This window comes from Sebastes umbrosus, chromosome 10, assembly GCF_015220745.1.
Source record: "Sebastes umbrosus isolate fSebUmb1 chromosome 10, fSebUmb1.pri, whole genome shotgun sequence".
NCBI lineage: Eukaryota > Metazoa > Chordata > Actinopteri > Perciformes > Sebastidae > Sebastes > Sebastes umbrosus.
Genome location: NC_051278.1, coordinates 5,814,343 through 5,840,472, shown reverse-complemented (window position 1 = coordinate 5,840,472; position 26,130 = coordinate 5,814,343). Strand labels below are relative to the sequence as shown.

Below are 26,130 nucleotides of genomic sequence, written 5' to 3'. Positions count from 1 at the left end.
GGCTTTAAGCCCATTTCCCAAAATGTCGAACTATTCCTTTAAAGGGAATTATTATGATTCATATTACGAGGTGAGCATGGATTAGCCTTTCTCACAGCAGACATCTTAAAGTGTCATAGCAGGAAAAGCACAGGTGTGACTAATAACAGTACCGATGGCTCTGTTCCACTAAAGTGTCGCAGTAAGTCGAGCCAGCGTGCGTTATAACAGGGCCACAGTACTGGCACATCTAAATGGAACACAGCCATTATTAATAATATGAGTTACTCCGCTGCTTTTCCTGCCAGAACATGTCAACATGTTTACCATAAAAGAAGTCTCATTAGTGACTTAAAAACACACTGATATACTCAAGTACAGTAATGATAGTACAAGTCATTTATTTCATATTAACCTCATATTGACCTTTGGAATAGTTATTGAAGGAATGCAGCAAATTGAGAGTTTTTCACGTGTTTTTTGTAGTGCAGTAGTTTCAAGAACAAGCTCAGCAACACACAATAACCTCACTGACCCTTTGAAGGTTTAAGTATGTGGTTTTCTGTGTGTGTGTGTGTGTGTGTGTCCTGCAGGAGTTTGTGATGATTGTAGTGTTTGGTCTGGAGTACATCATCAGGATATGGAGCGCTGGTTGCTGCTGCCGCTACCGAGGCTGGCAGGGACGCCTCCGCTTCGCCAGGAAACCGTTCTGTGTCATAGGTAGGTCTGCGTGTACAGTAGCTGTGTGTGAAGCCTGGTACCTTCAAAGCAAATTTATAAAATATAAAAATCTATACAAAGATCTCTCTCGATGGCTGTCTGAGCACAAAAATAAATACATGAGATAAAAACTAAAATAGGAATGTAAAATTTAAAGTCATGTTGTTGTTTCCATCTACAGTAACTGTATAATTTATCAATGAAGCCACACGTTATTTGGTTTTGTTCATTCTTATCTTAGGCTTAAGGCCAAAAAAATGTTTTTCTCAACTGGTCAATTTTGGAGATTTTGGGCTATTTTGCTTCCATAACATGTCTTCTTTCGGACTAGTGGAAAGAAAACACCCAAAATACACATTTAGGTGTTTATTTTACTACATTTTGTCTATTTGCGTCTGTAGATTTCTCCTAAATCCACCAAAAGTTACCATTAGATAATGACAATTTCAGAAACTTGTTATACAAAAAAATATTTATCTTAAATTAGGTAATCAACTGGGGAAGTTTCATGGTGATATCTATTAGTTATTTTTTTTACCATATTCACCTGTAGTGTCTTGCAAAATGTATGACATTTTACAACACATATCTTTAAAGGCCGTTTTCTAAAAATATTTTTTTTCTCTCAAACTCTGAGCCATAAATCTCCACTTCAGCAGCACTTACATTCACCAAACTTCCCAGTCTCATTCCTATCTATATTCTGAAGGTTTTAACAGAGGGGTTTGTTCATATATGATTTATAGCCTGATTTATACAACATTATATTCCTAAAAACATGGCAAAAATCGTTTTTATTTATGGCTGTTGACAGTATTTTTTGATTCATGGAGTGATAAAAAGAGATGTCCAAAATCTCCTCTGTAAAAACCTTTGACTCAAATATGTCAACAAAATGAAACTATAATTTTGAACCTGGCTTTAGATAGATAATGCCTCATTTGCATATTTAAAAATCCATTTTCAGAAAACTTGTAATACAAAAAATAATTGTCTTAATGTAAATCATCAACTTGGGAAGTTGTATTGTGATATCTGTTAGTTTGTCTTCTCCTTAATATTATACAGATATACAGATTAAAGAAGCATGTATTTTCAGTTTTTATTCATAATATCCCCGTTAAAGTTGTTCTGTAACCTGAGTTTTATACGACATTTTACAGAGTAATTTAAAAAGATCATCCTCACGTAATGATGTTATTTTTTTTCAATATAGATATGTGCTGTTTTTAAACATTTCCTCCTCAGTGTGCAGTGGATGTAGAGCATGAAAACACATCCACATTTAGAGGATAGAGGTTCTCCGTCCTTCTTATGTTGCTCCAGCAGAGAGGAAGACAGTCTGCTGGGAAATACAAGAGAAGAAGAAGTGTATTATTTTAGTGTTGTGGACAGAGTGACAGAAGAAGAGTAATAGAGACAGAAAAGGAAACAAACGGCTTGTAGTGAATCACTAGTTGTTTTAAGAGTGATTGATGGACGGTGGATCCAGAATGTAGGTGAGTCAACCACAGTTCCTGTTGCTAATATTGTGCACTCTGTGACCTTTTTCATTTTCTCTTTTACTCCCCAGACATCATCGTACTCATCGCCTCGATTGCCGTGGTTTCAGCCGGTAGCCAGGGTAACATCTTCGCCACCTCTGCGCTGCGTAGCCTCCGTTTCCTGCAGATCCTTCGCATGGTGCGCATGGACCGCAGGGGAGGGACCTGGAAGCTGCTGGGATCTGTAGTTTATGCACATAGTAAGGTAGGACGCACTGCTTCTCCTCGTCTGAATTAGTCTGATTCAGATATTTACACACAGGAGGGTCCATAGCAATAAAAGAAAAGAAAAAAAAAAGAACAAAACAAAACAAAACATACGAGATAAAACCACAGCAATTCATTATTCTATTAAAAAGAACCACATTCATATGTAGGCTATCTCGCCAGTGTTTTCTGAGCCTGGATGAGTACCGAGTGCACCTCTTGCTCGGACTGGTTAAAGGCTCTGTGATGCTGTTCTCTGACTCATCCAAGCAACACATGAAATTATACATCTAATATCTGAAAAAGTGCCTCACATAAAGGATTCACCAAAGAACACAAACTGGCACTATGCCATCTGGGAACCTGAAGCAACAACCTCATTCTACGCAACTATTAGCCTCCGCATACACCTTTCTTGTAGCTGCACCAAAGATGAGCTGTATACAAAGGCGTGCAGAAAGCTCTAAATAATGAACACTTTACTTTTACAGAACACACACTGAACTTGCAAAGCAATATATTTGCCTGAGCATATAGTTTACAGCACTGTCCATAGATATCTCTGTCATCATTCCAATCATCAGTGAGAAAATGGCCAAGGTATTTTATGAGAGGAATATTGCACAAGTGAAACACAGGAAGAACTAATCTCTTATCTTCTCTACTTCTGACTATCATGATATTACTCTTTTTGGCATTAAATTTGATGTCGTAGTCTTTGCCGAGCACATCTTCAGTAATTGCTGCAGCCCAGCACTATATGGACTAAAAACTACCAGGTCATCAGCGTACATAAGATGATTGATAACAGAGTTTCCAACAAGACAGCCTGTGTTACACCCATTCAATTGTTTCAATAGATCATCCATATACACATTGAACAAAATAGGAGACAGAATACCCCCAGATGAAATGGGGCAGATACAACATTGCTCCATTGTCTGATGTGAATACCAGAAGACTTCTATTCTGAGTATATACTTTGGAACACCTCCGGCAAGCAATTTCAGGAACCATTTCTCATGATTAACCCTGTCAAAAGCCTTGGATGCATCGATAAAGCACATAAATACAGTGTAATAATAATAATAATAATAATATTTAACTTCATTCATGTATTGTTGCAGTAAGGGAGTAAGTTTAATCACAATAAGGAATCATCTTTATTGTAAAAACAAAATGTTGTTACAGCAGCAAACAGGAGAAGGATAAAGCTGAAATGAATGCTAAAATTGTGAGCGTCAAACACTTCCTTCATGTGATTTGTCACTTTTACATCACAAATAATTAAGGTGCGTTTCCCCTGTTACTGTAAATGAAGTAACTAAGTAAGATGCAAAAAAAATAATTAGGATGTATTATATGACAACTGAGAGGAAAATCTGTGACTTTATCCCCAAAAGTTGCAGATTAATTTCTAGAACAGAGTACCCAATACGTGACCTTTATCTTTCAAACTGTATAAAGCTTTATGTTTGTGTGTCTTGTAGGAGCTGGTGACGGCCTGGTACATCGGGTTCCTGGTGCTGATCTTCTCCTCCTTCTTGGTTTATCTGGTGGAGAAAGAATTCAACAAGGACTTCGCCACCTACGCCGACGCTCTGTGGTGGGGCACGGTAAGCAAATTCATACTCACCAAAACCCGACTGTGCTGGTGGTAACTGCTCTGAAGGTATTTTGAAAGTCAGACTACGAGGTATGAAGTTACGTAAAGTGTATGCTGTTTGTATCTGACAGCAGTGATGTATATTTCCTTTTACAGTCTCGGTTTGACCTTAATGACACCTGCACTACGAAAACCAACAGGAAAAGGCCTTTAAGTCACACTTGGCTGGCTGTCCTGCCCTGTTTCCTCCTACATCTGAAACCCATTAAACCTTGAAAAAAAACACACAAACAAGAAATGGCCCGATCAATAAATTCAATTTTCTCCTGCTGCCAGGTGAGACCGACCCGTTATAGGCTCGTGGGAATGACACTGAGACGCACTGTGTTCCCGCGTTCTCTGGTCCGGGAGCATCTGTCTCTCTGGTAGAGACACTAAAAGCTGTTATATCATTTTGGTAAAAAGGTGAAGTTTAGTTTAGTAGTTTTGTATGAGTCAGCGCAGGAGCTGACAAAAAGAAGTAAATCTGCAATATCCACAATTTTCTTTATCCAACTTACTCCTAGCCTCGAAATGCAGAGGTCACATGTATGTATGTGACAATTCTCATAAAGTTTAAAAGTTTTTAGTTGTATTTGCCCTTCACATTGGTGCATCTTTTATTTGAAAAACAGTCTTTAGATGTCTGTTGAATGGCACCGTTCAACAAAAGCTGGAGTTTTATTCATGACTGCCAAGTCTCTCTAAATGCTTTTGAGACCTGGGTTTGAAAAATCATTAAAATCCAGTCCAGCACCGGTGGTGAAAGCTGACTGACTGATTCATCACGATGCTCTCAAGGTCACCTGGCTCGTTATCCAGTGTTTTGTTTGACTAGCGTGAACTTGGAAATGAATCAAGGTTGGCAAACTAATTAAATGATGCATTGTGGCGAAGTTTACCTCTTTTATTATTTCACTTTGCAATTTGCAACCACGAAAGTCGAGCCGTTTGTGGAACAAAAACTTAAATTTGCTAGTGTGGCCATGGAGAGCTGCAAGAAACCAGCTTGTGTGTGAGATTTGCTAAAAAAAAACATCAAAACATCTGAAGTAAGGAAATAAAACCAGTGAGGAGACAAATGTACACCTATTTTATCACACCCTATTTACTATATAGTGCACAATATTTCATTAATGCAAAGATTACAGTCGTGTGACACTGTATGTGTCAACCATGTCTCCTACAAAATGAAGTCTCCCATATACAGTAACTAAACTGCATTCTCATATGTTTAATTATTTCTCCTGGATTAGTCACACTTTTAAACAGTTTGAAACATGTGGTTAAAGTCAAATTATCTTTTAAATTGGCAAACCTCATATGTGGGATTCATGTCACAATTCAAACATGATCAAAACAAACAAATGCAACAAAACTACTTGGTCAGGTTTAATAAACTATGTTTGTTACGTTATTAAGCTACGGACGTAAATTACAATAAGCAGTTGTGGAAGAAGAACTCAGATATTTTACTTGAGTAAAAGTAGTTATACCACAGTGTAAAAATACTCTGCTACAAGTGCTGCATTCAAAATCTTACTTAAGTAAAAGTACAAAAGTATTAGCATCAAAATACACTTATAAAGTACCAAAAGTAAAAGTACTTGTTATGCATTTCAGAATTTTATAATATTGGGTTATGATTATTGATGCATTATAAATCAGCATGGGTTACATATGAATTGATTTTGTGGGATATACACAAATTACAGTGCATTACTTTCCGTAGTTATAGCTATGAACGGTGTATGAGTAATGAGGGAGTAATTGATGAGTGAGCGAGGGACATATTCCAGACAAAGCCCTGGTTACCTGACTGTTGACCTCTGACCCTTCAGATCACCCTCACAACCATCGGCTACGGTGACAAGACGCCGCAGACGTGGACGGGACGGTTATTATCAGCCGGTTTTGCTCTGCTGGGAATCTCCTTCTTCGCTCTGCCAGCTGTGAGTCAACCACATTATAACACCGTGACTGATTACATTTATTCCCTCACAGCTCCAGAAAGCTAAAGCTAACAGGAGCAGAGGACCAGGTTTGGTCTTTGGGGAAGTTTAAAAGTCAGTGTGTGTCTCTGGCTGTAGGGCATCCTCGGGTCAGGCTTTGCCCTCAAAGTGCAGGAGCAGCATCGACAGAAGCACTTTGAAAAGAGGAGGAACCCAGCTGCCAGCCTCATCCAGGTAGACACGCACACACACACACGCACACACACACACACACACACACACACACACACCTGCCGACAACAAACACCTCTTCTGAATTTTGTTGCAGCAGCTGAGGACCAGTGTGAATACAAAACATACAAACATTTTCATGTCTATTGTGACCGTCTCAAAGCCTTTCACTGTGTGTCTCTGTGTTTGTGTGAGTGTGTGTGTGTCAACTCTGTACACTTTGATGAGTGTGTTAGGAACAGGGTCTGAAATTAGCACCCGCCAAATGCGGGTAAATTGTTGGCAGTGGCGGGTAAAATCGTCATGCCATCCACCACTCTGGCAGGCAGGGAAATGATAAGGATGGGAATAGAGAATCAGTTCCTAGTTGTCCGATTCCTTGGCATCTCATGACTCCGTGTCTATCGATTCTTCTTCGATGCTTTCTGAAAGTTACGCATGCACAATGAGGCATACGCACGCTGTATCATGTTTCAGTCTGTTTGGGACCGGAGCCACAGTGGAGAGAAAAGAAAGTGCTGAAAAGCATGGCTCTACTACTATTAAACCTGAGGGGACGCACCCTATTTTTCCCTGATAAGGCGACACTGAACAACAAACCCGTGTTAATATCAGCAGGAGGAGAGTTAGTAACGTTAGCTGTTAGCAGCCGGTGGGCAGCACAGTCCTGCTTGGATAAATAACGGAGCTACTAACATGGTGGTACATTATTATGCGTTTTAGGCTCTGCCCAGTAAAAATGCCTATTGGACGAAGGTAAATTACAACGTTATCATGATGTGTTCAAATCACCACTATAGATGACAATAGCAAGGTACAGTACAGTACCGTGTTCAGTACCGTCCCTCCCCTGAAAAATAAGGCTCCCCAGAGAAGCTACAGTGTAATTTGAACACTGTAATTTACCGTTTATATGTTTTTTATGTAAAATATATCAAACATTGAATGACATCAGGTCTAAAATGTTATTCCTTCATTTAGTGCAGAGATTTCAAAAGTGGCAGATAAAATTTATGAGTGGCAAATACATAAAAATACTTGCCTGCCACAGCGGCAGGAAGTGAAAAAAGTTCATTTCAGACCCTGATTAGGAATATGTTGAAGTGTGAGTGTGTGTGTGTGTGTGTGTGTGTGTGTGTGTGTGTGTGTGTGTGTGTGTGTGTGTTTAGCCCATCTCTGGGCTGTCAGGGTGTGTAGCTGATGATGACTAACGGTGTGCGAGTCACGCTGTCGTCGCTCAGGTCCAAAAGCAACACACACTGCTGGGATTTATGAGCCGTCTCCATGGCGATCAGTCGTTGGGGCAGACGCTCCTCCAGGCCGTCCCTCATTGTAACAGACAAGACGAGCTTTATTAGTTTCTAATGATCAATAAATATCTGCTGTGGAGCGTGCGTGCGTGTATGTGTGTCTGTGTTTCTATGTGTGTGTGTCTGTCTGTTCTATCTTCCCCCCGTATGAACTACCTTGACCTACTTTTTGAATTTTTCCATCAAATAAAGCACCTGCTATGGTTTTATTTTTTGTCCTTAAAGGTGGAATGTGTAATGTCTAACCACATGCTCCAAACAAATAGGGGGCAACATTTCACCTTTACTACTGGGCCTTTACAATCTAATCCACATACATAAAGTTTAGATGATACAGGGATTTGTTAAAAACCTGTCTGATTGTGTCACCATACGTTGCTGCAGATATCAGTATGAAATTGGAGATATTTTCATAAATATTTACGTGAAAAATGAATTAAATCTTAACATTGTTTTGTCCGTCTTCCCCGTTAGAAACACGTATCGTTTGCTCTGCTTGACAGAGACCAGTTGGAGCCTAAACTGATCCCAAATAAACCCACTAAGGGAACAATTAATCCTGCGTGTGTTGATCATGTTTCTGTCTTCCTGGCTTTGTATCAAGCACCTGGTCACTGTCTGTTGTCTGCCAAGCTCATAACATTTTCCCCAACAGGTAAAAGGAAACTTGGAAGCAGCTCTGATGTGTTAAATATGTCGATGACATTCTGTCCGTCACTTCACTCCCCCCATCTCACACAGCTCTCCCTGCTTTAAACCACTGTGTGTTGTGTCTGTGTGTCTGTGTGTGTGTGTGTGTGTGTCTGTCCTCGAGCCTCAGCAGCTGGTCAATTCTAAATTTCACCTGCTGCAATAATACCTACCGACTGTATTTTTAGAACAAGATTGAATCTCCAGATGACTTTAAAGTAGTCTCTGGAGTAGCATAACGGCCAGAATTGACCAGCATCTGGCAAGAGGCCGGTGTTAATTTCCCACCCTGTCTGTGTAAAGTGTTTATATAAAGCCTCTCTCCCGTAACGTCTACAAATCTTGTAACCACACCTGGCGCCATCGACGAGGTTCAGTTGGCTGCAAGTAAATAATGATTTAAGATGAAAAGGGAACAACCTGTGATAATGATTGTGGTGGATGTCCTGCAGAACGGCCTGATCGGGTACGTGTGTTTTCCTGTCGAGCCCAAATTATGTTTCTGCATCTGAGTGGCAACGAGGGTTCATGTGACATGCAGCCCGCAATTTATGACCATGTGGACTGTACATGCAGACCGTCCTCACCGACAAACGTGCGAACGCTTCGGTATATGCAGGCACCCAATAAACAGAATCGTGTGTGTCCATTTTTGGACTATGGAGAGGTGAAGTCCCTCCTCTTCCTGTGTCCCCATGGAGCATTATTTCGTGAAAAAAATATGAACGGTAGTCAACGACGAGAGAAAAATATACGTCACCAACTCTAGCTAGATCCTCCTAGTTCCACGTACAAATGTAACGTTATCTTACCTGATGTGTTTCATTCAACGACTCCGAGAAGAGAAAGAACGAGCGAGATCCGTTTTTGGTGGGAGTACGTCCCAGTATGAAACACACAGACATCGTAGCTTCAGAGAGAGACAGACGTCACTTATGCGACATTTGGGTGTGTGGTCTTTCTAATCATGTATATTCAGTCAAACTGTGACTTTCTTGACTTGCAAAATTATATTTTAAATGGACAAACATCATATGTGTGATTCATGGCGCAATTCAAACAGGAAAAAAAAAAAATAGTCTCTCGTCGTTGACGTCGTTGAAGTGTACAATTTTCTACTTCTACCTTTACTTTTTCTGGATCCACAAGAGTCTCAACTTTACAGTCATATCCAATTTGTGTAATTTCAAGACTGTTTAGGGACCCCAGTATGCAGAAATATTCAAATACACCATTTTAGAATAGGAGAAAATAACACATTTATACAGCATGCAAGAAACTGCATGTGATTATCATAAAGTGGGCATGTCTGTAAAGGGGAGACTCGTGGGTACCCAGAGAACCCATTTACAATCAAAATTTAGTGGAACTTCGTTGGCGTTATTTAGCAATCCTCCCGACAAGCTAATATGACGTGGTTGATACCAATGGATTCCTTGAGTTTTCTAGTTTCATGTGATATCAGTAAATTCCCAATACCTTGAAAACTGAGCCCGCTACAACCTCCGAAAGACAGAATAACGGCCGGGCCAGAGCTTTAATGGGTTAACCATCCATCACAGCCATTATTTAACTTGCATTGAATATTTGACTGGTTCTGGCTGGTTTAAACTTGTTGCCTAAGATGGATGTACGTTATATAATATAGTACAAATAGCAAGAAGGCCTTCTATCTAAATGAGTTGTTTTCACTCTTCATGGCCACACTAAGGACCTCCGATGTGGCTGCCAGCTGGTTACATCCCCTGTGTATGTTACATGTTCACATATATCTCAGTCCCTTTTTCCTCACTGTGTTTGAGCCATTTCCCTTCTGTGTCGTGTGTGTGTGTGTGTGTACACATCTGAATGTGTGTGTGTGTGTCTTGTCCATCTCTGCTCCCTCCCCCCACCCAGGCAGCTTGGCGTCTTTACTCCACAGACGGTGCTCGTCCCTACCTCAGAGCCACCTGGCACCACTACCAAAGCGCCCTCCCCCCCCTCAGGCATGTATCCCCACCACCACCACCTCCACCTCCACCTCCACCAGCACCACCACCTCCATCACCGCCCCCACCTCCCTCCGACAACCCCCCACCCACAATGCATCAACACTACCCCAAAAAACTAATCGGCTTTTTCTTTTTTCCCCTCCTCACCTTCCTTCTCTCACTTCCTACCCAACTTATATACGTTCCCTCCCTCACCCCTTTTTTTTCCCTCCCACATTTAATTGTGTTATTATTTTATTTATCCTGTCGACTCTGCACGTAGTGTGTCTGGCGTAGTTATGCTGCTGATGAGAACTCGGTTTCCATTGCTACCTGGAAGCCTCATTTGAAGGCGTTGCATACCTGCAGCCCCGCCAAGTAGGTAACAACTTACAGACTTACAAACATGGCCGCTGCTGCTCAGCCCCTCTCCTCATCTCTTCTCCATCACCTCCGTCTGCTCCTTTCTCCATCGCTGTACCTTCAACTCTTTATTTCCACTCTATGATTGCAACAATTCTTTCATAAGACTACCTATATTAACATTTTTTCCCAACCAGGGATGGTTTGCTTAGCATGCATGATCTTCAACACCCTTTTCACATTCAGACAGTTAAAGGAACAGTGTGTAACAATTCGGGGGATCTTGTAGCAGAAATGGAATATAATGTTCCGTTTTCATTAGTGTATAATGTTTTCGTTAGATTAGCATGAGCCCTCATACTTGCCAACCCTTTCCTGGGAGACTACCGTTTTTCATCGCCCTCTCCCGGTTTCCTCCCGGGGTCACAATTCTCCCATATTTCTCCCGATTTATGGCAATTTTTCACTCCTTTTTTTTCCCTTTTCGTTATCTCAACCTGTTTCTGGCGCTGTACAGCGTGTAAAAGCCCTACCGTTTCCACACGGACGGCAATAGAACTACATCAAATGTTTTTTACCGGTGGAGGAGAGCTGCTCGCGACACCGCGATGGTGCCGTTGTCACACTGTGTCTGAATGGGTCTTCAGTTAGTGAGAGACGGAGAGGGAAGTGGAGAGTACTAAGAGAAAGAAATACTCAAGCAGGGGCAAAACATGAATGAGTGAAATTAAAGGGTAGGTCTATTTAACGAAAAATGCTGTTGCAGTCAACAGAATGCCGGAAACAAAGTCTCTGAAACCCAGATTTTCCTGGGGGGAGGACCACCAGATCCCCACTTTGGTTTCGAAATCCTCCCTATTTTTGAGGTCTCAAGGTTGGCAAGTATGTGAACCCTTCATATCTACTTAGGGAGCAGGTCCTCTTCATGTAGTCCGCCGTGTTGCTCCGCCATGTTTCTACAGTAACCCAGAACGGACTAAACAAACACTAGCTCTAGCGAGGGTCTTTTCTGTTTTTACGTTATCTGAAGGTCACCGTAGTTCTCCGACACGCTGCGGTAACGTGAGCCGCAGAGTGCAAAACTGTAGTACCACCAGCCCAACACATTCTCATACCAACTCGTCACATACTGACGCTTTGTCGGATCACTCGGCGTCACTTTTCTGGTCGCAGTAAACACGTGCTTAATGTTGTGAATTAAACAAAAACACTTGCTTAGGTTTAGGCAACAAAACCACTTAGTTAGGTTTAGGAAAAAACAACATGGTTGGGCTTGAAATTAATACGTTTTTACAGTGAAAATGTGACTCGACGTGAACACGGGACTCGAATGAGCACCTGATTGTAAAGTGAAAGTGAAACCTAACGCACGAGACACAAGCAGCAGTCTCTTGAATGAAAGCCTTGTGTTTGTTGGACCCATCCACGTCCCCTCCCGCCCGCCATAATCAGTCTTTCTCGCTTTTTTATGAGGCGAACGACGTTACCACGACATTTGCACTCAGCGGCTCATTTTACCTCGGTCTTGGAAAGAGGAGGAGTGAGCGGAGGGGTACTCCAATCTGAAACCACACCAATAGATGTCGCCAAATCCTCCACACTGTTCCTTTAAAGGCATTTAACTGTCTGAATGGCCCATTGGAAGTTTTATTAATGTTAATTGATGAGATGCTCACAGACCTGTAAGGTTCTTACCAACAGAGATGAGCAGGAACATTAACTAAAGAAAGTGGACAACATTCATTATTTTGATATATATTACATGGTATAAATTCAGGTTTTAACTGGACTCAAGCTCATTAAATGCTGAAGTTATTCAGCTTAAGTCTTGTTAAAACAAAATCCGCGTCGGTTTGTGTTGTCCTACATTTTTGTAGAGGGAACAATGAAGCAGGATTCCCGCTTCAACACCCATAATATACTCACACCAGACATATAGATCTTTCTGATTTTCCATTTCTGTCTTTCAGCTAACGCTTAGCCCTACTGTGCACGGCCATAGCTTGCATGTGCTTGTAAATAACTAACCCCATTGAATTAAAGTTTTTCTTTCCTTTTGGCTTCATGCGTCACACATCCATTAGTGGAAACGTCTGTATAATGCTGTTTTTAAATCCGCTCCGAGACTGATTTCTCTCCCTTTGTCTCCTCCTCTTTATCCCACTAACCCCTGAAGGAAAGAGCAAGGAGAGACTACTTACAGGTGTGTGTGACTCTCAGCTACAAAGACACAAACACAAACACTCAACATGTGATGACATCATAATTGAAACTGTGACATCTGCTCTTATCTGGTTTGTTTTTTTCTGGTTCTTTCTGTGTTTGATTACAGACTTACATTATTGGGTCTCTCATAGGTCTCCTCATCAATAAATACATGATGAATGTATTTGTTTATTGGCATTTCCCAGGTAGTAGTGAATGGTTAGTGAATCAACTGAAGCTTATAATTGTCATCAAGGTGTTGCAACATATTGAGTCGCTTGGTTTACTGGTTTATTGATTTAATGAATGACTGGACCTTTTTTTACCCTTTAGAGCAAAATGCTCTGATGTGGGTTTGTTTTTTCAAAAGGAAATTAGAGATGTCAGATCAACGTTTATTTACCATTTGAGTAACACATTAACTCAAGTGCTCTGCTGAAGTACAGTTATTGATTTGTGCTGAATTGAGAAAGAGAGGCAGGAAGAGATGCAGCGGTAGAGACAGCTGTGTTTTTACATCATACTCAGCTAGACCGAAGTTATACAGCAAATAAAGTACTTTCAAATGACCTTGTGCGAAGGATATACAAGCGGTTGTTATGAAACGTACATGAAACAAAGCGGCGTCCGCCGACCATTTTCACACCACTCTCACTCACCGCTTAGCTTCATTCCAGATGTCGTTGTGAAAATATCTGTGTATTTGAATGATCAGATGAGATGAAAAGTGAGAAGAGCCTTCGGTGTTTTTCCTCTTGATTTTACTCGTTGGCTTGCTTTCCTCACGTCCGTTTCTCTTCTTGTGCATTGATTCGTTGAAGCTGAACAGCCAATCAGAGTGATTTCTCTCACCGACGGGCTCCGCCGCCGATTCAACATGCTGAATTGGGATGTGACGGTGAGGACATTTTCCCACCGGTTAATAAACTCGTGACAACACCGGGGTTGCCGATTATACCGTATGTTTTACATTAAAAGATGACGGTCAATATCTGTAGCGTGCTTACTTTGATCTTTACCGTTGGTTGGCTATGTGTCTGGCCTCTCCGGTTGAGCTTTCGTTGCGGGGCCGCAGGTTTCAACCTGGCGCTGCTCCGCCACACACACCTACTGTGTCCACTCCGTCCTCCGCACGGCGATTACCTCATTAATGTTATGATTCCCTTATAGCATTGGGTTCAAATCTGAAATATTGCCAAATAGGCGCTTTTGCTTTTCGCTTCAACACCAAATCCTCCGCCATCGTCTTGTCTGTAAACTCTCTCTCGTCCCGTGTGTGAAATCTGACTCCTGCTACTCTGAGCTGAGACGGAGCAGACACTATCACTTTCAGTTTGTAGCGTCTGTCCTCCGACTATGTATTGATAACATGCCGCTGATACGTAATGTGATCTCTGTATGCCCGACCGACGTGTAACACCGGTAACGCCAACTACTGATGCAAGCCTTATGCTGAATCATCTGAAAAACCTCTGTCACAGGCAGAGTGGAGCCAACAGTGCGGGACACACCGCAAAAAAGTAGAACGACAGATGCTCACCGACGGCCCCAAACTACCTTACAGCCGACCATCGGCTTGGTGTGTCAGGGCCTTAAGGCCAACCGTGACGTTTTTCCTAAACCTAAGTTAGTGGTTTTGTTGCCCCCTGCTGGTACTCCACCTTCATACACGTGTGTAATATTCCCGCCTTGGCGAGGCAAAACACAGGACAGGCGGGTCTATCAGACGCTTTGACGTGATATCAGGTTGTCATATCTCACTCTTCAACTTTTTCTTTACGTCTCCATCTCTGTTTTTGTCCTCCTCCTTTCACTACCGTTTCCCTCTCTGCACTTGACTCTCAGACAGGGAAGGGTGATGGGTTTCTCTGGCTTTGTTGAGTGCGTATGTGTGTGTGTATGTGTGTGTGTGTGTGTGTGTGTATGCACACACGCCTTCAAAGACAGGAGTCTGTACCATGTCTGTACCATGACGCACTTTTTCCATTGGGATGGTATTTATATAACTCATCAAACACAAGTCTAGGAGAGACAGAGCGAAGTTGAAAAAGGGGGGAGTAGAGGGGAGGAGAGGGGGAGATAGGGGATTTCAGAGGGGGGGAAGAAGACAGAGAGAGATTTGTGAGTTTAATTATGCTAGTATAGTTTTTACAGTGCAGCGCTCCTTTGGCAGCATTTGGGAGCCTTATATTGAGCCAGCAGCTTCTTAGGCATTTAAACTTAAGACAGCCACACACACACACGCACACACATAAAAAATTCTACTCTACAAACAAATGTGCTTCTCATCCTTAAACACAACATTTAATTAGGCTTTGTTGCGTCCACAACAGCATTCCTCCCCCCAGAAGTCCCTCTGTTTAACGGCTTTCCTTTCTTAGAAACTTGTGATACAGTAAGTCCAATTTACTCACGTGTGAAATCATAATTATGTGCACTTTTTACGACGCTATTTCTTGTCTGTGTGTTCCCCGTCCACCGAGTGTTATTAGTGGTTTTACAGACTGTCGGCTGCTCGGCGGCGGTAGGTGCCGTGGTAAACGGCTGGTGGTTTTCGTTTTAAGCAGACTTGTAAACACCAGCGGTAGTAAACACAAGCAGCACCACAAACTGCTCCAGCGGAGGCCATGCTGAGTGTATACGAGGTGGTCTGGATACTGGCAGCCTACTCACACCAGACTAAGCAAAGTGGACTAAACTGGCAAACGCAACAGATTTCATTTAAACAACACCAAATTGAATGTGAATACAGGTTGATTTTTAGAGACAATTTTAACTTTGTGTTGAGCACTACTTTACGCATCGCTGCAGGCACACAAGCAGGCATAGTCAGTACATTTGTTCACCACATTGGAGTTGATATGGACCGTAAAAGATTTCAGAGCCAAACCCAGGCAAGCAAATGCGAGTAGTTTCTTACTTAAAGGCAGGGTTGACACTGTTATCCAGTCTACACTATTTGTTATATTGGTTGAAATGGTCTTTACACCCCGACAGCAATCCATTACTGATCAGCTCTGAAAAAGGACCGAAAAAGAGCCGTCACCTGTAGCTGCTGTAATCCTGTAAAAACGTCTACCAATCACTGCCTCGCGGTCCGCTTGGAAAGAACCAATCAGATGCTTCCCCGCCTCCCTGCTCGTACTCTACCCTTGGCGTGCACCAGCCTGAACTCAAAGCGCGTCGCCGCCGCGCGTTTACTGGAGAATGGAAGAGAAAACTCAGCCCTGCAGTAGCACTGCCGCGGTTACTTGTCATGAGGTAGCGTTGTTGAGTTGAGGTCCTCTCTGCGCTCTGTGTCTGTGAAGTAGTTACGATGCGGCGGTGCTCGTGCATGTGTGTGGGGGGCGTTGCCTTGAAAGGAGGTTATACATGTACAGAAAAATGCTTTAAAACTAGCTTTAGTTTGATGTGTGTGTCATGAATTCACATCATAAATATATTTGTCATCCCAAAATGAGGGAGTTCAGGTGGGTTTACCTTCCACTACATCCCTGTTTACTCACTCCCATCCTTCTCTGTCCTTTTTCTCTGTGTATTTACTTTGCATCAATATTGACAGCGGAGAATTTCTCTCCTTCTTCTTCTAATCTCCTTCCTCCTTTATCTTTCCATTCCCTCCTCCATCCGTCTCTCCCTCCTTCCATCTAGTAAGGGTCTAAGTAATAGGAGGCTCTTCAGAAGGTACATTCGGAAATATAGGAGGTACCTACAGTACTACCCAGCATCCTCTCTGCCCTGCCCTGCCCTGCCCTTAGCCCAATAACCTGGGAATGACTAATAGCATGGAGGAGAACAAAGAAAACTTAACTTCCTTCGTACCGCAATCCCCTATTTTTAGGACTTTGTCTGAGACGACTGCTGCTGCCTGCTGCCTGTCGAATGCAAACAAGACTTGTTACAAATTAAAGGGGAATTCCAGCAAAACTGTAAAAGTAGACGTGGTTTTATAAGATAAAAAGTATGTTTTTGAAATAAATGGAAAAATGCACCAGATTTTACAGCCCAATGTAGTTAAACATTTGCTGCAGTCAACAAAAAGTAACACTTCATTTTACAGGTCTGCAAATTTCATGGTAATTAGGTGATAATTAGCAAGTAAACTATTTGAAATTTCTTTGGAATTACTGCCAAATAGCTGAATATAATTATTAAATAATGTTTATAATAGATGTAAACTAATAATAATAAAAGTCCAGAGTCAAGTCTAAAGTCAAGACAGCCAAACAAAGTATTTTTTGATCAATTTTTGAGGTAAATATTGGGGTAAATTGGCAGTAACTCCAAAGAAATTTCAAGTAGGTTACTTGCTAATTATCACCTAATTACCATGAAATTTGCGGACCTGTAAAATAAAGTATTGCCAAAGTATGTTGAGCCCCTATCATTCGAAAAAATAAATGGGCATCATGGGATATTGCTTGCTATGATCCTTGCATAATTTCTAATTTAAGATCCCTTCGAAAAAAGAAAATTTGCCAATTTTGAGAAATGTTGTACTTTCTCGGTAAGACAGCTCAATAAATTAGAACTCAGAGTAATAAGTAAAAATACCAGGTCTAAATTCCCCTTTATTTTATATTTTCTAGAAACTGTTCAAAGTCCAGACACATGAATATGTTTTGTTAAATTATCCCCCGACAATATATATATGATAGTTAGATAGCTCTTCCTCATTGTACTGCATGCTCCCTGCATTACTACTGCACTTCTCTTTTCAATCATTTTGTTTTGTATCTAGGAAAGAAATGTGTGGTTGTGTCAGTGTACAAATACAATATCTATATTTATTTCTGCCTTGAACATTGGTGAAAATGTTTTACCATGTGCTGTGAAGTGTTAGATAATAATACACAAGTCTGTGAAAGTGAGGAAAAGATTGCACATCGAGGTTTGGGAAATCATTGCAAATCAATATTAAAAAAAAAACCCTCCCCAAAGTTTTAGAATATGCAAAATCAACTTCTGTTAAAATGATTCAGACTGATTAAAACACTTAAGATTCAGGTGAGACACTGAGGTTTAGAAAAATGTGAAATTGTGGCATGCAAAATGTGTTGGAACCCTGCATCTCTCTCGTTGCTCTGCTGCACTGCATGCTCGTCAACATTACAGTTTACTGCAGTGAGTCTCATTGATTGAGGACTTTGTGCATTCTTTTTCCTCCAGTGGCTGATGTTATGTGTTATTTATGTGACAGAGGAAGATAAAGATCGATAATAATATGATTCATAGTATGGTTTCAATAGTAATATCATAGTATTAATAATTTGGTGTAACTACAGTGAACAATTGAGACCAAAACAGAGGCTGTGTTTTGCAGATTAAAACCGCATTTCATTGGATATTTGATTGTTTGGATTTACCAATATAAAAATTCTTAATATACATGTAACGTTACATTTGATTATATGTGAGATACTTGGCTCACTGGCAGTATCATGTGACTATCATGTGACCAGAGGGCTTACCTTTTAAGCGTCTCTGTGCAGATTTATGAAGTCTGAAGAAGAACTTACTAAGAATGTGCCAATAAATTGCACTTAAAGGGAGCCACAGTGTATAACAGTTTGTTTGATTTACCAATAAGCATTGATCAACTTGCTGGAAGTGATCTGCCTTCACAATCTCTGAAACATTTATCTCTTTTTGCTCGTGAAGAACAGTGTAAAGAACTTTCCACCAAAAAATCACGATGTAAAACAGCGTGTTGAGGCTGTGAGAGGTTTCTCTCAATCATGGTCTCATTTGTTTAAGGTAGTCTCAAAGTTAATGTGGTGATGATGTATTAATGTTACAGTCCTTCACATATCACCTTTAAAGATCTCATTAAGTCTGTTTTGAAAAAGTTGATTACATTATTATCTGATGAGCGTGAGGATCCAGAGCTGAGGGTTTGTTTTGGTGGCTTGGCCGGCAGTCTGGCTGTGTTCTGGTGTTTTGGGCATGTCAGTTGGATGGACGATGTTTGGGCTGAAGGAAAAGACAAATCGTTGCCCCGTGTCTGAGCTCTCAACTCTTCTCACCCTCTGACAGGAAATACGTGTTGACAGCATCCCTTTTTTTCTCTCTCTCCTTGTGTCTCTCTATCAACCCCTGACCTCTGCCACGCACTCTTCTTCTATCAACTCCATCCTAAACTCCTCACCTTTTCCCCCTTTGTCTCCCCATCCATCATCTCTTACATCACTCTTGCTCCCTCTGTCTCATCCCAAATCTCTGCTTCATTGAATGCTCCTCTCTCCCTCTTTCCACATCCTTCTATCCTCTTCTTTTCTTCCCTCCCTCCCTGCAGCCAGAAGTTGAGTTTTAAGGAGCGGGTCCGGATGGCGAGCCCCCGTGGTCAGAGCATGAAGAGCAGGCAGACGTCCATCAACGACCGCCAGCGCTCTTCCCCCGGCAACGAGGTGGTGGGCGGCCCCGAGCTGATGGGCGGGAGCCCGGCCAAAGTGCAGAAGAGCTGGAGCTTCAACGACCGGACCCGGTTCAGGCCGTCGCTGAGGCTGAAGAGCCAGACGCGCACTGCTGTCCCAGACGGTGAGTGGGACTGTACATCCATCACAACACAACATCTTACAAATAACCCTTTAATAACCATAAATAACACATGACAAACTCCTGCTGTGCAGCCAATCTACTGTATGTTCAAATCTACAGAAATTCATTTTATATTCTAGTGGAGATCCCAAGGTTTCCAAACATATGCCTGAATTTTGGGATGATGATGAACAAGACAAATAGGATTTTAATTTGATGCAATGGTGCGTCAAATGCGTCAAACATAAGAAATATGCACATGAATAAAACATACATTCAATGAAAAGCTGGAACCAACTGATACAGACAGTGGTGGAAGAAGTATTCAGATCTTTTACTTAAGTAAAAGTAGTAATACCACAGTGTAAAAATACTGTTACAAGTAAAAGCTATGCATTCAAAATGTCACTTAAGTAAAAGTACAAAAGTATGAGCATCAAAATGTACTTAAAGTACAAAAAGTACTCATTATGCAGAATGTCCCATTTCAGAATAATGTATATTATATTACTAGATTATAATTATTGATTCATTAATGTTCATCACTTTAATATTGCAACTGATAAAAGTGGAGCTAATTTTAATCACTTCATATATCCATAATAATACATCACAACTTATTAGTTGATAAATAAAATAGATATAGTGGAGTAAAATACAGTAATTTGCCTCTGAGATGTATGTCAAATTATAAAGTAGCATGAAATGTAAATACTTAAGTAAAGTATAAATACTTCAAAATTATACTTCAGTACAGTATTTGAGTAAATATGCTTAATAATACTACTTAATAGATTGTTAATTTCCACCAGGGGATACAGAATATAAATATGATATTGTCAGAAATAAGAGAATAACAACATTAAAGCTTCTCAGGGAGAAAAACAAGAGAAAAGAGCAGCTTTCATACAACCAGTGTGTATCTTTTAAAATCATATTATCTAAACTTTTCCTACTGTAGATACGTAGGATGATGAATGTCGTGCATTTATGTTTTTATCCAGGTGGATGTATATTGCATTTTGGAGAAAATCTTAACAGACTTGAATTATACACTTTCATAAAACCCTTGTGTACTTTAAATCTCAATTCCTGTTTTGTTTAATTTATCGTTATGACCTAAATTAGTGTAGAGTATTTAATTTGTCCTCACATTTCCCAGAAACTCCTACCCTATATAGTAATAGATGAAACTGCTGACTGTTTTAATAGCACCTCTGTGTCTCCCTCGTTCCCTCGTATCATTTATTTGAACTGATTTTATAACCTCTTATATGCACTTTATCATTTTCCCTCTTTTTCCCTACGCTTTTCTCTTACTCTTCCTCTTTTTTTCTGTCTGTCTCTCTGTCTGTGTCTTCTAATTATTGGCAGTGTTAAGGATATATATTCCCTCTTCTCTCACCTTCCATAGCTGAGCTGGCAAAACGCTGCCCATTCCTAAAGATCCCGTCCAACCAGGGGCATAAATTCTCACCTCGTAGAAGCCAGAATAGTATCAGTTTGAGACATTCTTGGAGACTCCTGTCCAGACCCACTATGCAGAAAGTGTTTTATGGGTCAAAAGACTGGAGACAATTTTGCACGGGGCTACTTTTATTGATGAAACGGCGGTCTGTCTCTCTCTCAGTGGACGCGGGCATGACCACGGAGGATTCCTTTGATGAGAGAGGCTGCCATTGTGATGTTACAGTGGAGGATCTGTCCGCTCCCCTCAAGGCTGTCATCAGAGCCGTCAGGTGAGATCCTGCTTCGGTTACACTTCACATTTTAGCTGATGCTCTCATCCAAAGCATCTTCAAATCATCAAAATCCTACAAATGTTTGCCGGTAAAGTGGATTCACTACTGTGGAAAAAGGCACCAGCAACCACATTTTGCAAACTTGCATCCAAATATTAATATCAAGTGAGAAAGTGAATGAACTTTTTTCTCTTTTTTATCATATTAGTGAGACGGAAGAGGAAGTCGCTTCTTTAAATATAAAGCTTTTAACCAATAGCGACCGTCCTCTAACCGGACCCACCAGATGGTTTGTGACACAGAACCATCTGAGAATCTGTCATTCATTGGAAACTGTTTAGAAAAGGGCAGGCACTTTAAAAAAAAACGACTTGGCTGGTGATTGGATGAACCATCTGTCAATCAAACTCAAGCCGAAGCCAGTCGGGAGAAGAACGACAACAAAAAGCCTTCAGTGGCGGTCTTGGCTCTTCTTTCAATGAAGAAATACTCTCCACTTTCCATAACTGATGCTACCGCAGCAAAGAACAACACATTATACCTTGATTTTTGACATTTTTATTTGTGCATATAATAAAATATAACAAAAGAGAAGAGGTATACAAAAACATCAATAAATGCACAGGTGGGTTGGAAAAAAAAAAAACCTGACATTGAAATTAAAGACAGCTGTATTACAATTTACAAACCGATATGAATATTTTTCAATTATCTAAAAGAAAGAAAAGGGAGAAAATGACTTTCACTCTTCGACTTCATAAGGAGAAGGGGGATAAATACTGGAAAAATGGGATAGTTCTCACCACCTAGACTCTTAACAATTTTTCTTTTATGTGCATTTTGAAATGTCCCTGTGACTCTCTTTTTATTTACTTATTTTTTCAATGTTTGATTATTATTGATTATTTAATCAATTATTTAAAAATAAATAAAAGAAAGAAAAGAATACTTTTTCCAAACAAGAAATGCTAGAGATGAAAAGACAGGATGGAAAAATAAATAAAAATCTCCGTTGGAAGTTTATTTTGAAAAGAGACTGTATGCATGTGAAGAGCAGAAACTGACACGCCCTCTAATACTATTTATGTGTATTTTGTGGCTCGTTGGAACTGATAAAGGGCATCTTATTGATTAGTTATGAGGCTTTTCTCACCTGTGTCCATTGACTCTGAAACCACAGTAACGGCTCAATGAACTGAACAAGTCACCAGTCGATTAGTGATGTCACTGAACTGCCTCCTCCTTCTACGATTGGCTACTTGTTGATCGTATACGTAGTACGATCGTCTCTGTAGTTGAGCTCTTGTTAAAGTCGGGTCATGTTATTGATTTATTGGCAGCTGTGTTTCTTTATTCGCTGTTTATGATCTGCTATTGATCGAAAGGTTCATGGATCCAACCACGATATGAAAATACCACTAGCTAACAGACGGATGCATTGCAAAGGAGCCAATAAGCTGCTGTATACATGTGTTTGTATCGGGCTGTCAATCGATTTAAATATTTAATTAATCGCATGATTGTCCATAGTTAATCGGGATTAATTGCAAATGAATTGCACATTTTTCATCGGTTCAAAATGTACATTAAAGGAAGATTTGTCAAGTATTTAATACTCTTATCAACATGGGAGTGGGCAAATATGCTGTTTTATTCAAATGTATGTATATATTTATTATTAGAAATCAATTAACAACACAAAACAATGACAAATATTATCCAGAAACCCTCACAGGTACTGCATTTAGCATAAAACAATATGCTCAAATCATAACATGGCAAACTGCAGCCCAACAGACAACAACAGCTGTCAGTGTGTCAGTGTGCTGACTTGACTATGACTTGCCCCAAACTGCATGTGATTATCATGAAGTGGGCATGTCTGTAAAGGGGAGTCTCGTGGGTACCCATAGAACCCATTTTCATTCACATATCTGGAGGTCAGAGGTCAAGGGACCCCTTTGAAAATGGACATGACAGTTTTTCTTCGTCAAAATTTAGCGGAACTTTGGAGCGTTATTTAGTCTCATTTGCGACAAGCTAGTATGACATGTTTGGTATCAATGGATTCCTTAGGTTTTCTAGTTTCATATGATACTAGTATTTACTCTAACTTTAAAACTGAGCCGCTACGACCTAGAAATCGTAAGTTGCGTTAATACGTTAAAGAAATTAGTGGCGTTGAAACAAATTTGCTTTATATATCGTGTTAACTTTGACAGCCCAGATTTTGTAGTTTGATAGTTACGGCTGTTGAAGAAGGTTGTAAACATGTTTGTTTTTTCATCATCAGTGTTTATGTTAAAGCCCTCTCTCCTCATCTCTCCCCTCTCTGAGCTACAGTAACAGATAATGTAACACAGACCCCTGTGTCTTTCTTCCCTCCACTATACATGTAATACTGGATGGGAAAAACATACATCGGCCCTTGAGTGCAGCGGTTCACATGATGTTTGGTTCCCTCGAGCAACTGATTTCTCTAATTTGTCTTGTCTCTTATCTCCATCTTTCCCTCCTCATCTCTATGACCCACTGCTGGGTTTGAGGGTTTGCCTGAGGGGGGGGGGATTCAAGCAGTTTTGTGTGTGTGTTCCAGCAGACCCTGATCTCTTACACTGGCACCGGCACCCTGAGAGCGAATGTTTATCCAACTGGCGCCAATTGATTCTCTCACTCCACCACTTCTTCTCACCCTCTTCATATTTTTTCATTGTAAAAAAAAAGTAAATTTTCACCTCTCAATGAAGTAGGGTTTATGTATTTATATCATTTCCAATAGGGCTGTCAAAGTTAACGCGATAATAACTTATTAACTCAAATTGGTTTTAACGGCACTCATTGTAGCGGACTTTTAAAGCAAGAGTGAAATACTGGTATCATATGAAACTAGAAAACGTAATGAATCCATTCATACCAAACATGTCATAACGCTAAATTTGGCAAGTAAAAACATGTCATGGCCATTTTCAAAGGCTCCCTTGACCTCTGACCTCCAGATATGTGAATGAAAATGGGTTCTATGGGTACCCACGAGTCTCCCCTTTACAGACATGCCCACTTTATGATAATCACATGCAGTTTGGGGCAAGTCATAGTCAAGTCAGCAGACTGACACACTGACAGCTGTTGTTGCTTGTTGGGCTGCAGTTTGCCATGTTATGATTTGAGCATATGTTTTATGCTAAATGCAGTACCTGTGAGGGTTTCTGGACAATATTTGTCATTGTTTTGTGTTGTTAATTGATTTCCAATAATAAATATATACATACATTTGCATAAAGCAGCATATTTGCCCACTCCCATGTTGATAAGAGTATTAAATACTTGACAAATCTCCCTTTAAGGTACATTTTGAACAGATACAAAATGGAATTAATTTGTGATTAATCCTGATTAAATATTTTAATGGATTGACAGCCCTAATTTTTAATTATTCTCAGTAATGTGATTTGCTGTAATTACCTGTAGTAGTACATTTAATTCTCTAGTTGTTCAGTAAAATGTCTTGTTATCTAAGGTAGCTCTACCAGCTGCATCTGACCCCCGCCTGTATACGGAGTCAGGTGGGTATAACACAGTGTGGCGCATACGACTTTGTCCAAATTTGTAGTTTTTATCATTTTAACAGTTATGTAACGAGTTATATATGTTTTTGGAATCCACATTTGATCTTACTTACCAACTTTGAGACCTCGAAAATAGGGAGGATTTCAAAATCAAATTTGAGTTTCAGAGACTTTGTTTCCTGCATTCTGGTGACTTTTAAAGAATGAAAATAACAAAATAATAAGTACACTGCAACAGCATTTTTTTGTTAAATAGGCCTACTTTTAATTTTACTTTTAATTCTCAGGAAAGAAAACCCTTCTGGCGTGAAGTTTGTCTGAATCTTTGGTATAAACTAGGCTAATATTCATCAGTTTTCATTCATTCATTCAATTTTTGTATTTCTTTCTCTTAGTACTCTCTATTTCCCTCTCCATCTCACTCACTGAAGGTCCTTTCAGACACAATGCGACAACGGCACCACGGCGCTCTGAAACCCCTTCTTTCCAATGGCTTGCGCTACGCCACGACGGCTTTGCTGTGATGTGACACGAGCACAGTCGTGAACAGTTCTCTGCCGGGAAAAGACATTTGGTACAGTTTTACATGCTGATTAGCATCAGAAACAGGTTGAGATAACAAAAAGGGAAAAAAAATGCCATAAATCGAAAGAAATGCGGGAGAATTGTGACCCCGGGAGGAAACCGGGAAAGGGCGATGAAAAACGTGAATCTCCCGGGAAAATTGGGAGGATTGGCACGTCTTGATTTGACACAAATCAAATTAAGGGAGCATTGTTTTTCCAATCTTCGCTCCTAAATGATAGTTTGATGATTATATCCAGTCAGTCATTACTTCACTTGTTGAGACATTTTGCCACATTTGCAGGATTAGAAAGATATAACATGCCCAGACTTTTGTCTTTTAGTGAACTGAAGTCTATCAAACAGCAGCGCCTCTGTTTCTCTACACTCAGACACACACAGATCACCAGAACCACCCAACCCCAGCCGGCCTGCCCGCCCAGCAGGCCTCCTCCATGGGCCGCCGCAGCCCAGGGCTTTCCCAGGGTGTCGGGTTGAGGGTTGGACACCCTCCACCCCTGTCGAGACTGTTATTACAGAGGTTCATCTGTCGCCGTTGTTTCCATTTAGACAGTGAGAAAATCAGGCAACTGGAGAAAAGCAAAAGCCACCGGGGAATCCAAATGTACCAAGTGTATGGATCCCCTTACCTGTATCAATATTATCCACCCAGCAGCGGTTCTGTTCATCAAATAAAGGAGATAGAAGATTGTTCGCTCAAGTTTCAGTCTTTCATTTTTCTTGTTATGGATTTGACAAGAGAACCAGGGGAACATTGGTTTCTCCTTGAGGTATCTGAGATATTAATAATGTTTTCATTATTACACTCCAAAGATCAACAAGTGATATGTAACAAGGATCGTCCCAAAGTCGCTGCTACCATCTAGTGGTTGGTTCTAGTAATT

General features: G+C 40.6%; 1 protein-coding gene across 3 annotated transcripts in view; it reads left to right on the top strand.

Moving 5' to 3' along the window:
• Positions 1-26,130, top strand: part of kcnq5a (potassium voltage-gated channel, KQT-like subfamily, member 5a) — a 105,231-nt gene that overhangs the window by 72,765 nt on the left and 6,336 nt on the right. For all 3 annotated transcript variants that reach the window (XM_037783046.1, XM_037783045.1, XM_037783044.1), the window contains exons 3-11: positions 573-699; positions 2,273-2,448; positions 3,941-4,066; positions 5,937-6,047; positions 6,186-6,281; positions 10,532-10,626; positions 12,788-12,814; positions 19,112-19,353; positions 20,984-21,092. In XM_037783046.1, the coding sequence (XP_037638974.1) occupies positions 573-699; positions 2,273-2,448; positions 3,941-4,066; positions 5,937-6,047; positions 6,186-6,281; positions 10,532-10,626; positions 12,788-12,814; positions 19,112-19,353; positions 20,984-21,092 (1,109 nt within the window). The remainder of the gene's footprint in view (positions 1-572; positions 700-2,272; positions 2,449-3,940; positions 4,067-5,936; positions 6,048-6,185; positions 6,282-10,531; positions 10,627-12,787; positions 12,815-19,111; positions 19,354-20,983; positions 21,093-26,130) is intronic.